This window comes from Anarhichas minor, unplaced genomic scaffold (assembly GCF_050575085.1).
Source record: "Anarhichas minor isolate MPS153535 unplaced genomic scaffold, ASM5057508v1 ptg000062l, whole genome shotgun sequence".
NCBI classification, from domain to species: domain Eukaryota; kingdom Metazoa; phylum Chordata; class Actinopteri; order Perciformes; family Anarhichadidae; genus Anarhichas; species Anarhichas minor.
In genome coordinates, this window is record NW_027466508.1 from 2634070 (window position 1) to 2649663 (window position 15594).

Genomic DNA, 15594 nt, shown 5'->3' on the forward strand with positions numbered 1-15594 from the left:
TAACTTATCCCCCTGATAACTTATCCCCTTTAATGCACAGCATCTTCTGTCTAATTTGTTAATGTCTTACAAAGGAGCCCTGGGGCTTCTGCTATAAAAAGGAGGGAGAAATGAGTGAAGAAAAAAAAGTCCCCTCAAAAGAATCATGGGTTGAATTGCTGTTTTTCAGCCAAGATCTTAATTACAAGCCGTGGAAAATAAGCCGGTGAGACTGATGAGGTCACCGCCCCTTTGTGCTTCCCCCTTGTTGACTGACGGATAGCGATAGCGAGAGGCATATGTTTAGAGGAGCGCACACAAAGGGAGAGAGAGTCCTGAGATGGACAGAGCAAGACGGACGAGGGAAGAAAGGAAGAGAAAGCCTCATAGGCGTGCCATGTGGAAGAGAAACTGAAAGGCGATGCTGGGAGTCTCTCTCTCTCTCTCTCTGCCTGTCTCCTGGGTGCTACTGTCCAACTGAATCAACAGTAAGGCCCACACCAGTCTATTATTATCTCTTTAAGCCCATGGATTCCGCCTGCATTGCCTCCACCCTGATGAACTGGTTTGCTGTGTGGGAGGCGAGAGAAGAGGAGGGGAGGGGCGGCGGGATGCTGCGGGTTGCCCGGCTGGAGAAAATGCTTTTCCCCTGGGTAAAGCAGTCTGGGAATGGCAGAGCAGCGGAGATGAACCCTGATTGTGTTAGGAATGCTGTGATGGAGAGCAAGATGAGGTGATGTGTGGAAAGACGTTTGGGTCAGTATGTGAAGGAGTCATAGTGGGTTTGGCTTGTTTTATTTTAAGCAATTAGAGCGTCCACCTTCTCACACAACACTTTGCTTTTTCCATTGCCGAGCCCCATCATCTTGTCTGTGTGATGGGCCCAGGGAGTACCTGTGCAGTGCTTTTGTTGTTTTTGACGATTGATTATTTCACTCACCGAAACATTTGCTCTGATTGGTCGCTCGGTCCACAAAGACTTTGGCCGAGATGACGTTGCCAAAAGGCAGGAACATTTGCATGAGCTCCGCATCTCCAAACTCCTGGGGCAGGTGATAAATAAACAGGTTGCAACCTTCTGGCCCTGATGATGAGAAAAAGACAACAGGAGGTTACATGAGGAGAGAGAGAGAGAGAGAGAGAGAGAGAGAGAGAGAGAGAGAGAGAGAGAGAGAGAGAGAGAGAGAGAGAGAGAGAGAGAGAGAGAGAGAGAGAGAGAGAGAGAGAGAGAGAGAGAGAGAGAGAGAGAGAGAGAGAGATGGAAAAATGACTCAATAAAGTAATCAAGACAATAATCCAATGAACGCAAGAGCTGTGTAAACACCGCATTCTGATTATGTTACCTGCGGCACAAATATTAGTTGTTTTAAACCTAGTTATCATTGAGTACACACGCCCTCATCCTAGTTTTTTTTTATAGTGTTATAAGTTATTATTCACATTATATCATTTATGCATTTATATTGAACACACACGATTCCACTTCTCAGCTTTTTTCCCTTATTTACATCGTGGTTATGCTGTGTGTGTGTTTGATGCTCATATAAATTGTATTTATAATTCCTTGTTTCTGTTTTTTGTTATTTACTCCTCTGCATATATTGTTATATATTGTAGCATTATGTGCATCATATACATAGTCCTTTTTTCTATTTTTCTTACATTTCTTTATTCGTATATATAAGAGCAACTGTAATGTATCAATTTACCCTGGAGATCAATTAAGTATTTCTTAATTCTAATTCTGATGTTGTTTGTTCATCTCTTTGTGTGGTTCCCTTTTTAATCACATATGGCATAATAACTTTATAGATAGGTGGGATTTTAACACATAAAAATAACAATTAAGCTTGACTATTGTCTCAGAAAACGTGGGAGCAGTTGTAGCGCACATGAAACAGCTGTAGAGGAGCATAGATAGAAGTAAAAGAGAAATACACCTAAGAATAAAAACAGAGACAACAGGAGGGAGAAAAAAAACCAGAGAGGTTGATTGGAAGAGGAAGATAAAGATAAAGACGTTTATATTGAGAAAGAGAAACACTGAGACACAGAGGAGGGGAGGGGGAGGCAGAGCATACGCCAAGTTTTTGTCCCAATTACTCTGTGACAGTAGGACTGTCTTCCAATCTCTCTCCATCCCTCCACACTCATCCACCCAGCTGCCACATATTGTACAGGCCAATCTGGATAAAGGGAGGCATGAACTGGAGAGAGAGGGAGAGACGTGGAGATACAAAGAGAGAGAGAAAGAGATGTGTTGGACTTGGGGACAGTATGCTTGCAGCTGGCTGCCTGGCTAGCCTTCTCTCCTGTCTCATTGCTCTGGGTGATAGCTTGACGAGATGAGACTGCGGCTGGTGAGAAGGCTGATAAGAAGGCTGCAGTGGTGGCTGGCTGTACTGCTGCTACGCCTCGGCAAGATAGAGGACACACGCGCACACATACGGGTTGACAAAGTGTTACAGTTAAAGGCTGAATCTCAGTTCTGTCTGTTTAGGTGTCTTATAGAATTCATGCTTTGAAAAAAAGGAAAGAAAGAAATGTCCCCAACTGCTGGGTATGATGGTTGATGGGTTGGACGAGCTGCACAGTTGTATTAAAACTCCTCACAGATATAACACCGCCTTTTTCTTCATGATTGCATGAAAAAATGTCTGCCTTTTCCAAGTATGTCCTTTCAGCTGTGTGGAAGAAGAGTGATTCCATTCTTGGACTACTGCATGTTGGTGACACAGAGTGGCTATAAGCACGAGTATTAAATCATACAATGATCATTGATACATTTCCTAAAGCGATGCCACTTGATGTCTGCGTCAGTTGGAGCTGAAGACTACAAGTCTTGGTAGACCGCTCCTCATCTCTGCTTGAGGCTCGAGGCTCAAGGCTACATTAGCTGCTACTAGCATAATACACCTAAATCTCTGACCGAACTGTCGGCAGTAAGTGTTGCATCGTGGATAATGTAGTCATGTGATTTGACAAGAAAGATCAATGCATGGAATTCACCTAGGACCACCAGGAAATTATTCTATTCATGCAATTACAGGCGACAGTGATGAATTCAACCCAGTGCTCTTGAAAGGGTTGTCATTATTGCCATAATGGACAGATGTGGTAAAGTTGGCATGGAACTTGAGCAAAAGTGCTTGCTGCACTGACTGAAAATCGTTTTTTAGTTCATCATCAAGCATTTACTGCATTACTGGCATAACCATAAATTGATATTTACTGTGTCAGAAGGTTTTGCTGTCTGCCAAAGAAGTCCAGTGAAGTGGAAAGGACACACACTTTCAAAGAGTACACTACAAATGTGTCTGGTTAAAATAATATTTTTGGATTTGGTGGGATTTTCTTTGCTGACTCAGACACAGACTGATAGATTGCATTGTTGCAATTCTTAGCTGAGGGAGGATGAAGCTGAGGCTGGACTGTGGCTGTGTATTCAGGTTTAGGTGTCTCTTGTTAAATGGCAAGGCTGCAGACTGTGGCAGCGGACCGAGACAGACTGGGAGTGCAGCCAAAACCCAGAGGAGGCCAGAAAGACAGGCCACTGGCTCAACCAAGAATAGCGTGTGTGCGTGTGTGTGTGTGTGTGTGTGTGCGCGTGTGTGTGAGAGAGTGTGTGAGTGTGTGATCATGATTTCTGTAGTTCTTGCAAATGATGAAAATGTTTAAAGATAGTAGTGAGAGATGGGATGTCTTTAACATCAATGTGTTTTTCGTATGGTGTGAAACTATGCCAGCATAAGGATAAGTTTGTGTCTATCTATACTTTCCTCATACATTTCTGCACTGTGACCCTGGCATGCACTCACACTACACACACATTGTAAACATATACTTTACATATAACTTTTCCTCTTGGCAATGTTTGAGACACTCTATTGATATTGAATATTTATGCCACTCTATGCTGTCTCATACACTCATATAGATGAATAATTGAAACTGACAAATGACGTCAAAAAGAGTGATTTACCATCACAGTATAGCCTATGCTTTATTACATCTGATGCTGTGGCATAAGAACGAACACTACACTAGGAATGGTAATAAATGATTATGCATGCAGCTAATTAATCTGATGAATATTTATAACCACTTAAACACATTGTAATGGACTGATTAAGCAGTCCAACACTGCGAGTTTGAATTAGTGCAGTTTTTGAATAATGACAGAGTAACTTTCCATCTCACTGCTAATGTTCTTCTCTTTAAATGGGGAGCCTTTTTCTCACATTTTCCCCGGCCAGCTTTTTCCCTCCCTCGCTAATTCAAAGCAGCACAGCTACATTAGAATGGAACATGGCAATTATCACCTTTTATCTTGGGTGGGCGCGCTCGCTCGCTCTTACCTTCCCTCTGTTGCTGGGGAATGATGGTTGGTTGCTGGGGGAACGCTTGGCTGATTGGCGCATAGGCGGCAGGGTAGGCTGCTGTTGCAAAGGGAGAACCAGAGTAGAGTTTTTCACATCTCTATTTTCATATTTGACACAACAAAACTCAAATCATTATTCCATTGTTCATTTGCGTCCTCGAGACATTGCATAAATATATTGCATTATGACTGGGAGCCTGGGCTCATTTGGCTGGTGGATCACTAGACAAAGAGTATGGCAAAAGGGGAGTGGAGTGCAGTTCAACTAAGCAGACGCACAAAGAAAGAGAGGGAGACGTACACTGTGTTAATGAGAGCTGATGTCATGCAGAAAGCATTGGTTATGAGAGCTCTGTGTCATCTCTCATGTAGGAGGTTGTGGCAGGTTCAGATCCTCAGCTCTCGGTGTACTTTTGGAATTACGATTTTTATTGTGTGGGTGTATAATCAAGTCAACTGAAAATCCTTTTGCAATCCTAATGTAAAGTATCCTAATCCGGGAAGAAAATTGGCTGGCCGTGCGGCTATCTCCACCTGTCATAGTGTCTACTGATGTGGCAAACAGAAAGGGAGAGGGGAGAGGGAAATGGACAGATGGAGGAAGTGAAACAGAGGAGGTGGGAGAGACAGATCACCTGCGTAGTGTTGGACGCCAGCATAAGCCTGTTGGAGAGGGTCGGCCACTGTTGGACTCTGTGCTGCAGAGAGACGAAAAGAGAGACAGAGAAAGGGGGTTGACAATGAGGAAAATGAAAGCAGAAGAGACAGAGAGAGAGGACGGAGAATGGTCAAGACAGACAAAGACAGACGTAGAGAGAATGTTAAAGAGCGAGACAGAAATTGGCTTAGCTGTAGAGAACCATCAGGGGGTAAGATCACACAGGGAGTGGGATAAATTTGGGTTGTCATATTTCAGTTCTTCAAAATGCCTGTTCGCCCCAGATGTTTGCATCAAATATTAACAACATGCCAAACAAACCACTTTGTAGTTCATTACAGTTGCAGCTGCCTTTGCATAATGCAGGAAAGGGGAGTGTGTGTCTGTCAATTCTTCAGGAATCAGTCCCAGGCAACATTGAGAAGCCGAAGACGAGCTGAGACACTTCAAATTAACCATAATGGACTGATGGATGAACTGATGGATTCATCATGATACTAGGGATGGCCGCTCAGAAATCTGCAGCAGACACTGTTGATTGACCCTCAAGCCTTAAACGCTTCAATTCAGATCAGGAAAAAGACGTAATGAGAGTGTGAATTAAAAAAGGTCTCCTGTCAACTTTTATAGTACCATGAGATATAATTCAATTTGTCACCACTGACGTGTTGAACTTGCATCGTGGCAATTAGGTGATGCTCTAATTCAGATCAAGTGCAACACTAGAATAATTAATATACCTCCATCAGTGCAAGCTGCTATTCGTGAGTGTCAGGGTCAGAACAACAGTCTCATGACTTAAAATGTTGCAAATGTATGTTATGTTTCTTTAATGTAGACTTGTTTGGCTCACCTGGGTAAGGGTGAATACCATTGGTGTAGATGGCCTCAGAGGTGGGGTGCCCGTTGCTTTGAGGAGGAAGGGCACTGAATCCGTTGACCCCGATAGGGGTGCCTAAGCTGGACACGGCTGAGGCAGAGATGCCAGGGGGTGTGCTGGTGCCTGCAAATAGATACAGAGTCACTACGGCAACTGCAGGGTGCACGCTTCACATGCTACAAGAAAAGTATATATTTTTTTTTTTCACAAATGTACTAGTGTATAACAAGAATATAATTGGCCTTCATCAGCACAAATTCATACCTTTTGACCCACCATGGAGGTGCAGTGTAGTTTGGTAGAAATTGGTACCAATCCAGCCTGAACCAAAGCTACAAGTACTAAATCAGTCAAGGTAGCACACTACAAGTTTATGTGAAGAGGGCGCAGGGATTAAAAAAAAACACTCATCCTCCACAGTAACAGAACATAATAAAGGTAGCACTCTGATTTTCTGAATATTTTCTCATTATAGCCTTGTTTGAAGGTATATTTGGGGTACATAACTTTACTTTTGAAGGTACAAAACCGTGACTCACAAGAAGAGGTACCTAATGTACAGTATATTGGATGTAGAGACCTGTGCATCCTCTTCTTTCTCCTTGTGGTGATATTCCAAGTCTGTCCCCTTGTCAGTGCCCTTTTGTGCTGATGGATTTTTATTATTTTTCTAATCCAGATGAAGGGCATTTAAGTCATGTAGGATTATGTTTGATAGGCATTACCTGGTATATGTAGGCCTTGTGGCTTACAAATGCCAGGTACAGCATCAAGCCACTTTATTTAATACATTTGCAATGACCCTGCCTTCAGGCGGCCTGCCTACTTAGTGTCGAGCCATCAAAGCTCCTCATGACGAGGGCCAAAAAGATAGTTCAGACTGGGGTCCAGGATTATCTCACACAAATCTTTGCTCTTATATTGTATAAGCCAAGGACTCTGCATCCAAAGTCATCGGATTGGCTGTGGATTGGCTGTGTTCCCAGAAAACACACACTGTCACAGAGACACAGAGGGAGAGAGCGACGGACAGACAAGAGAGCGAAAGAGAGATAATGAGCAAGAGGAGGAGAGAGAGACACTATAATGTGGCTGCCAATGAGTGTCAAGGAATGCTGTATATCTTCTCCTATCATGCCCCATTCAGTATCAGCCTCGGCTTCTTTTAGTTCGACACTGGCAATGTCTGCTTCAGCCCAGAAAATGGAGCCCACATCTTAAAAAATGTAACAAGGGCAAAAGCAGAAAGGCCTTGAATGAATACATTACTAGCGTTTCTATAATTCTTGCTAATGATGAAAATGTTCCAGGGCAGTGGTGAGAAATGGAGAGAGAAGCCCTGTGTGTGTGTGTGTGTGTGTGTTTGTGTTTGCACGTGCCTTTGCTCTTGCACCTGAGTCAGTTAGTGAGTTTGTGTGTGTGTGCCTGTTTGTGTATACCTGAGGACGGTGTCATGGGAGTAGCCACCAGGCCGTTGACATTGAAAGCTGCCATTTGCTGCATTTGCGCAGCAGCAATGGCTGCCATGGGGTTCAGGTAAGACCCTTGTGTTGCTGCCATCAGGGCTGCTTGCTGTTGCATCATCTGCTGTAGGATTACAGAGCAGTGGGGGGAGAGGCGTAGGGTGGGAGGGAGGGATGGAGGGAAGGACAGAAAAGGAAAGGAGGGTGAAATAGCCGCAGGACCAGAGCATGTTTACTCTCTCATCACTGTTTGTTTGGTCTATGTCTTGTTCTTGTACAGAGTGGTCTGTGTTGCCCTGCAGCGTTGCTTCCCAGCGAGTGTAACACCGCTCTGGCCTTGTGCTCATTATACTGACACAAAATCAAGGCTGTGTTGAGATGAGTTTAGCAAGCTGGAGACTATTTATATCTATATGTACTATATATGTAGAGCTCTGCCACAGTGGCAGAGTTGGTGGAAAGATTGTGCGTGAGTGGGCGGTTCTCACCTGTCAGGGTGAGTTGTTAGCTACTGTGTGAGTGCAAAATCTCACAGACTCCTAACTCAGGCTGTGACTTTCATGTGTGAATATGAAATAGGGATGGGCTGGGCTGGCAGGGATAGGGGTAGGGGGTGAGCAAATGTGGGTTCTTGGTAATGAAGTGCACCTCTGTTTGAGTGTAAAAGCATATGTGTAAGAAGATGAAAAGTTAAAGGAGGCAAGCTTGGGTTGGCAGTTTAAATTCACAGACCAAGTCAGTAAATGTGGGAATGGAAAGTGAATAAGAAATGGATGCTCACAACTGTATGGAAGTAAAACAGTGCATTGCTGAACATGCATGAAAAGCAGCTTCCCTGGACAAATGAAGGGGTAAAAAGACACAATACAAAAATAAGTGCCACATTTTCTGTAAAGCCTCTGCAAATGTGGACTCAAACAGCCATTTAATAGTGTAAATCACTTAAGGAGCTGTTGCTGGGAGTGTCGCATGCCTATTGGGAGAAATCATGAATTCAAACCTAAAAACACAACAGTTGTTGTTTTCTTTTTTTAAAGCTCACCGTCTCCTCCCCCGCCGGGCTGAGACTTACAGCATGAGAGTAGGCGCCATAGGCCCCAAACTGGATGGTCATGGGACTGAAGATGCCAAGCTGGCCTGCCATCTGGTGCATCCTGCGCAGGGTCCTCTCCTTATCAGTGTCTGCAAATTTGACCACCAGACTGGACGAGGCACCCTAGAGGGGCACGTATATTTACAAGGTTAGTGAAATGTGCAACTAAAGTGTTGTAGTTAAGTATGTTTTGTGATGTGTATCTTCATTAACATTGTTTAATGGACACTTTGCAGTGTATTATCCTGATTTGGCTAGATGGAGATTAACAAAAGCAAATAAACAAGAACAAACAACCTGGATAGAGATATAATAAGTCCATCGGGCTGTTAAAGTTTCAACAAAGTAGGACAACTAATAATACTAACTTTTGCAACTACCATGGCTACTTTCAATCAGCAGCGTTTTGCAGATTGCACCTGCCACTTCAGCTGGCCATCCAGCTAATGAGCTTGTGTTTGTTAGCCACAACTGTCTCTGCACATCTTTACACTGAAAAAAATGTTATTCACAGGGAAAAAACTGAAAGAGGTCAACAAGGCAAAACCACAACCATAATAGCTTGGAAAGCTCATATGGATTCCATAACGCTAAAGGCGAGCTTAAAGTGAAAATACTGATCCCATCGATACTGATGTCACTGACTGACTGACTTGTTACGTATACCTATTGCTCTGGTTGATATGTGATGCTTTAACTGGAAGCATGGAGATATGTGAACACATTGAACACTATCAGTCTGACCATAATCTAAATTTAGGCCATTTAGAAACAAGGTTGCTGAGCACATGCATTACATTTGCATCTTTTTCCGTGTGGTTGAAAAATAGCTATCTCACAATGTGTGTGTTTCCTTTGGGAAATGACCTACAACAAAATGCAGGCTCCATAATACACACATATTTAGAGCTGATCTATATCAGTGCATCAACACACTTTTATTGAAAAGGTGAGAGTGAGTAGGAGCACTCTACATCACCACGAAGGGGAAACAGTGGTTAGCATGTGGTTAATTTCTGCCATCTGATGTCTAGCCTTCGAGACCTAATATATCTAAGCCAAGGAAGCCAGTTAAAGTGAATGTGCACTTCTCATGACTGCAGTCATTTAGCTGTCAGCCTTAAATGGAAGAGAATAGTGAGTGATATTTGCTTTTGTGAACTTTCCATCTCCACTGTATACACTGGGAGTGAACTGTGATCCTAACCAGATCCCACAGGAGTCCCAGTTCCCCAGTGGTGAAGCTCCACTGAATACAGTACAAGGTAATTAGGTCTGACAAAAGCTTTCGGCATGTGGAGGGCGAAGTATTGACTTATGGCTCTGCCTTATGGCAGATATAGTTCCGTATTGATGTCCGTGCTCCTGAGTTTGCATCCAATTAAATCATTTGAGAGACAGAGGCTAGAGTCAGTTCCTCATGTGACATCCAGGCAAGGAGAGAGGCGGGGAGGGTGTCTCTGTGTGAGTGAAAGACAGAGAGATAGATCCAGAGAGAGAGAGAGTGGGGAGGCTGCCAGGCAGAGAAAGCAGCCACAGACACTGTCAAGAGGACCAGGCTCCTATTTAATTACAGGCAATGCATGCTGGGAAAGAGCACGGAGCACCACCAGGACAGAAGGACACAGGCAGCCAGGGGGCAGTCAGGATATGATTAGTAAGATCATAAAAGCAAAGACATGGGGAGAAAAGGACTCCATGATCATAACTTGGATTCATCTTTCACAAAATGTCTCATCCTGACAGGGTCAGTACAAATGCAGGCTTTGATTTAGATTTCCAGATTTTCTATATTTGTAGAAAGTAAAAATGTGAATGCAGAGGACACAGTGACAGAGAAAGACTAGACTGACCAGTTTGAGTGATGGCCCTGTTTTTTTTTTACACACGTTTATGACTCTCTGTATAAGAAATTGAAATTGACAAAACTATAACACACTCGAGTGCTGGAGGCATATTACTAAAGCAGAGTTATCCAAACAGAAAACCATGGAAACAAACAAACGTATGCCCTGTGAAGCTGAATACGGCAACTGCACAATAAGAGTGTGTATATGTGTAAGTGTATGTGTATTCAGCCACTGAACAAACACAGTCCCAGTCTTACTGTTATGCCGCTTAACTTCATGCCATTTTATAGTAATTCATACAAAAAGTGTGTCCTATTTTCGTAAAAGCTTCATGAAATTTTAAACAGGAACAGCTAAGCGATATGCCATTTAGAGGGCGGTTTGCCAGGGTGGTCTCGTGCTTTGTGGTTTGGTTAGTCATGGCTGCTGCAACAAACCTTACAGAATATCTAGTCATATGTTAATCCTGCAGAAATGTGTTTTTTTTCCCCATGTCATCTGTTTTTGTTATCTCAAATTTTTTTGATGTCTTTTTTATAAAAAAAAACAAACATATTCATTTTCTGAACGCAACAAAACAAACAAGCTAGGTCTTATCCAGAGGCTTTATAAGTAAGCTTTTCGACTAACTCATGTGGAGAGTATCTAACAAACATTCTCTTAACACAAGCAAGAGAATGTGTTGGCCGTAGATAACTGTGAGAAAGAGGATGGGGAATGAAGAAAGGCATCAGCATGGACCCCAGGGACAGTGCGTCTCAGATGGGATCCTATCAGAGCTAGCCAGCACCCCACCTCAGGCCAGAGGAGACCCATCTGGTGTTTCTCCCTCGATGCCATTTCAATTAACTAAATCAATACTCCGAAGTGGCGGCGTTAACGGCACAGTTTTTCCGTTTCTAATTTCATTTCATCCTACCTCCTGACCTTTTTCCGTTCTTTCTCAACTTTGTGGGCCAGTTGAAGGGACTGGGCTGTTGAATTTAATGAGGCTGGCACAGAGCAAACATCCTCCTCCAGCCTTGTTGCTTAAGCCTGCCCACAGCATGGGGGTGTGGCATTTAGATCACATTCATTTTCTGCTTTGTGTGTCTGTGTATTCTTATATTAATTTAATACCTCATGAAGAATGCATTGTGAGCATCGGGACTGTGAAAGCTCGGGGCTGCCTGTACTCACTGCACCGTGACTTGAGATGAGGCGAGCCTGGCCTGGTCTGACTTCTCCCAGCAGATTGCTCTGCTGTAGACGACAGCACGGGAGGAGACCCAGTCTTCACTCTCTCCACTGAACAGACTTGGCAGTGACATTAAAGCACTACAACAACCTCTGCAGGTGTTGTCAGCACTGCCGCTCAAGTCAGAGTCTAGCATTTCATAGCATGAAAGCCAAACTATCCCTTCTGAAATAATGAAAATACTTTTTCTCTCACCCTTGCCTCTGAACAGGTGAATTTCATATCCTCACATTTCAACCAGAGGTATTTTGACTAAATCCAGCCTAATCAGAAAAGGTAGATTTCAGAGTGTGATCCCCTTCACGGATCAAGTGTTTCAATCCACATAAAAAAAAGAGTAATATGTGGCCAGGTAATGAAGGAACAGGTGGCAGCAGACAACAGGCACTGGATGCAAAACAGCCGCCACTCACTGGTAGCAGAAAATCACAAGCTGACAAACAAACAGAATAATAACCTCCACCGGCATGACTCCTATACCTGGAGAGAAAATGAATTTGCTGAATTTGATAAGGGCCAACAGGGAGCCTTCACTTTTGACAGGTACAACTAAGGAATTTGTCACAGGTTCGAAAACTAATCTAATTTCTTGAACAACACACTTGACTTGTGGAAATCTCACATATTGGATTTTGTATAGGCCGCCAAATGTGTAGTTGGAAAAATACACAACGGTAATTGAGGGATTAGAGCTCAACTACACCAGTGAAATGGCATTACGCTTTTATCTCTGCTTTACTGTGATACAAAGACACTGGTGTTAAGTGTTCACTAACAGGCAAACAGACACTCATCTTCCATCATAGGCTTACAGCAGTACAATACAATGCCACAGTCATTGAAGGAAAAATTGTCATTTATAAAAGCGTATCGAACGTGAAAAGAACCTTCTTTCTTCCCCATTCAGCAAACATGCAACAGCTATTGGTGAAACTTCCAAAATTCTCTCAGGTTCTACAGACTTATAGACTCTAAAAAGTGTTAATTGAGAGTTTGTTAGAAATTAATTGAATACACCATAACAAGTTTGTTTGGTAATTGGATGAACCCCCTGTGGGCTTCATATTCAACTCTCTGAACCTTGCTACGTCTCTGTTAGCCTCATGGGAGGACTGTCCCTCATTAGCACCAAATGACGCCGTCTTGGTGTGGCCATGCTGTCCACCACATACTTCTGCTACACTGCATCAAGCCAAAAAACTCAGAAGAACAATACTGTCATTCATAATGGTATTTTCACTTGGTCTGTACGCTGCATTTTGTAAATAACAGTTTCCACGACAATATGTGAGGAGCGCAAGTACAAAACGCCATGTAGTATGTCAGCTGGAAGCCTGCTGAGATTCTACAGTAGTTTCATGTGGCATTTGATGAATTGTGTGTTACAATGACAATGTTCTCTGGCTTAGTTTTATCTCTCATTAATCCGGAACTATAGTATCACACACATGCACGGTCTTGTTGCTGCCAACACCAGCGAGCTCCACAGGCCCTGTCAGCCACGCTGTGACACCGAACATGACAATGTCTGCAATTTGCTGGGTGCTGTCTGCCTGCCCCCGGCTCTGCCATTTGAAGTTTTGCCACCTGTGCCTCTGCAGCCCTACTGTAATTCAACAGATGAACCAGTGAGAGTGCCTGTTCTGTGCCCAATCACCTTTTAAGTTAATTTTAGAAGCACCTGCAATCTGCAATAAACATCAATTAAAGCTATGACCCAATCTATCAGCTCATGCCCTTCAGTGGCATCCCTTGCCCTTAAGCTTCATTAAAACCTTTCATTTCTGGCCAGCGTATTTTGGTGCAGGTATTATTTATGGCATGTGTGCGTGTGCCAGGTAACACAGATGCTGGAGAGAGAACATTAAGAAGGAGGGAGAGAGAGAGAGACAGAGAGGGAGTGAGAGACACCTCTTTGTTCAAGGTTCATCCAGACCTCACAGCTGGCAGCAGGCAGTAAGCGGAGCAGTCTACTCTCTGAATCCTGCCTCCTGTTAGTCTGTTGTTGACGACATGTGGCAGTGATATTATCCAAATTAACTGCATCCCCCTTCGGTACCAAAGCCTTAGTTGGATACTAATGGCCACCTTGCCTATTAATCTGAGAGGAAGTTGGATTTGAGGAGAGAAGGATAACAGGTGCAGGGATAGAGGGAACGAGCTATGGATAATATAGATTATTAATGAACTTTTGGATAGCTCTTGATCTGCCCCGGGTCTGTTTGGGGCTCCATATGTTGCCTTGGACAGTTCATCTCCAGCAGACCTCAGGTGGCTCACTTGTTCAACCTAATGCAACTGTGCCTGGGCTACAGCAACACAAGCAAACACAAAGAGCGCAAAATAGTCCGCAGGAACCAAATCTGTACAAGAAAGCCAAACTAACAGACGGAGTAGTCCAATTTTTTTAATCTTCTGAATGTAAACATATTCTGTTGATTGAGTCGACAAGATATTTTGAGTATTAGGTAAATATCTTGATTATAATCAAATTTCAGGAAGAGGCCTGTCATAATTGTGCTCGATCAGTGTGCCACATGATTATTCTTTGGCTCACAGCCCACTGCTTATTAAAAGCTGCCACTTGTGGTTTACACGGCAAAAAGTTTGGTCGTTATTTTGCGCAACAACCACACACACACAGTTAAACCGACTCTACCACTTATTTCTCTCCCTCACTACTTCAATGTAATGCAAAATGAAGTGGCATCAAAAAGATGTGTAAATTACATCTGGCTTCCAGGACACTATCTGGCTGCCAGGAAGCATCCGTAAATATTTATTGCTGAACATCACTGAAGTGTGTGAAGGTGCGGATGTCTGCCAGGAAGAGTGTGTGCTCACGTGTGTGTCCAGCTGTGCAGTACTCAACATACATCCAGCACTGGTAGGGAGATGCTTCGTAATTCATGGCCTTATTCTTCAACTAAACAAATCAACACCAACTAATGCTATTTCGACATGTGTCTCATAACTGCTGTATACTAAAGTCCATTACTCTCCACAATCCTTCCTACACTTACATCTAAACTATTCCACACCTCTAAAAGGCACATTTAAATCTACATCTATTTTGTAGGGCAATACAGTCCACTGACCATAGTGATTCCTCTCATTATATCTCAACATGCTGTGTGTGATTCTGTGTAATATGCAATATTTGGGCTATGAGAACAAACACTTGTATTTGTGTTCTATGTCAGTAATTTGAGTGAAGTGATTCCTATGCAATCCGATTAACGATTGGAATGAGCAGCTATATAAAGAGTATTTACAGCTTCAAATTATGCCGTAACGTACCGATATAAAAACCCTGGTCTTGGAAAGATGATATCCAGACTGTGAAGAATAAATGTAGAAAAGCTGAAAGTTAATGCGAGGCTGATAAACTGCAACTGTCCCACAATATTACTGTATGAAATATCAGGAAGTAGTTAAGGAAGCAAAAGCGGCTTATTAATCTGACCTCATTTTGGAGATCCATCCTAACTCTAGGGTGCTTTTCAATATTATTGACTTACTTGTTAACCTCCCTTCTAGTCACTGTAATGAAGCCTCACTTGATAACTGTGTTCAGGTTAAGTTTTTAATATTATTTTACAAAAAGCAGCTTTTGGACAGGGGCCAAACTGTCACTGTTAATGTTTTGTGTGCGATGAGGTGTTTGTAAGTCTCCCAGAGAAGGCAGTGGCATGTAGCCTACCTATCCCCGTCCGTATTACAAAATATTCAGCAGCCTTTATGTTATCTATTATTTATAGCACTCTTGCCACTGGTTTAATTTTTTTTTTCTAAATATGCAGTTCGTCTCAGCGAAGGTTTTTACCTGGTTCTTGTCCTACCTTAGAAAATATTTGCAACAATACCCTTCATCTTCATCTTCAGTAGAACAATAGTGCATGATTCTGCTTGGACGTATCGAAAACAAACTGAAATAGAAAGGTGCACCCAGTAGAGGCTGTGAGGTACTCAGTGGAATGGTAGTTCCTTTAGCCGTTAGCTGATAGTAAAATATACTGTCCAAATCAACAAAAGTGTGCAAACTGTATTCCC

At 42.9% G+C, this 15594-nt stretch overlaps 1 protein-coding gene across 1 annotated transcript in view; it reads right to left on the minus strand.

Annotated features, from left to right (window-relative positions):
* The window catches only part of celf6 (CUGBP Elav-like family member 6), a 130683-nt gene that overhangs the window by 12546 nt on the left and 102543 nt on the right, over positions 1 to 15594 (minus strand). Inside the window, exons 6-10 of the mRNA XM_076077955.1 lie at positions 8404 to 8577; positions 7338 to 7485; positions 5872 to 6021; positions 4338 to 4418; positions 920 to 1063 (exon numbers count right to left, since the gene is read on the minus strand). Of these exons, the coding sequence (XP_075934070.1) occupies positions 920 to 1063; positions 4338 to 4418; positions 5872 to 6021; positions 7338 to 7485; positions 8404 to 8577 (697 nt within the window). The remainder of the gene's footprint in view (positions 1 to 919; positions 1064 to 4337; positions 4419 to 5871; positions 6022 to 7337; positions 7486 to 8403; positions 8578 to 15594) is intronic.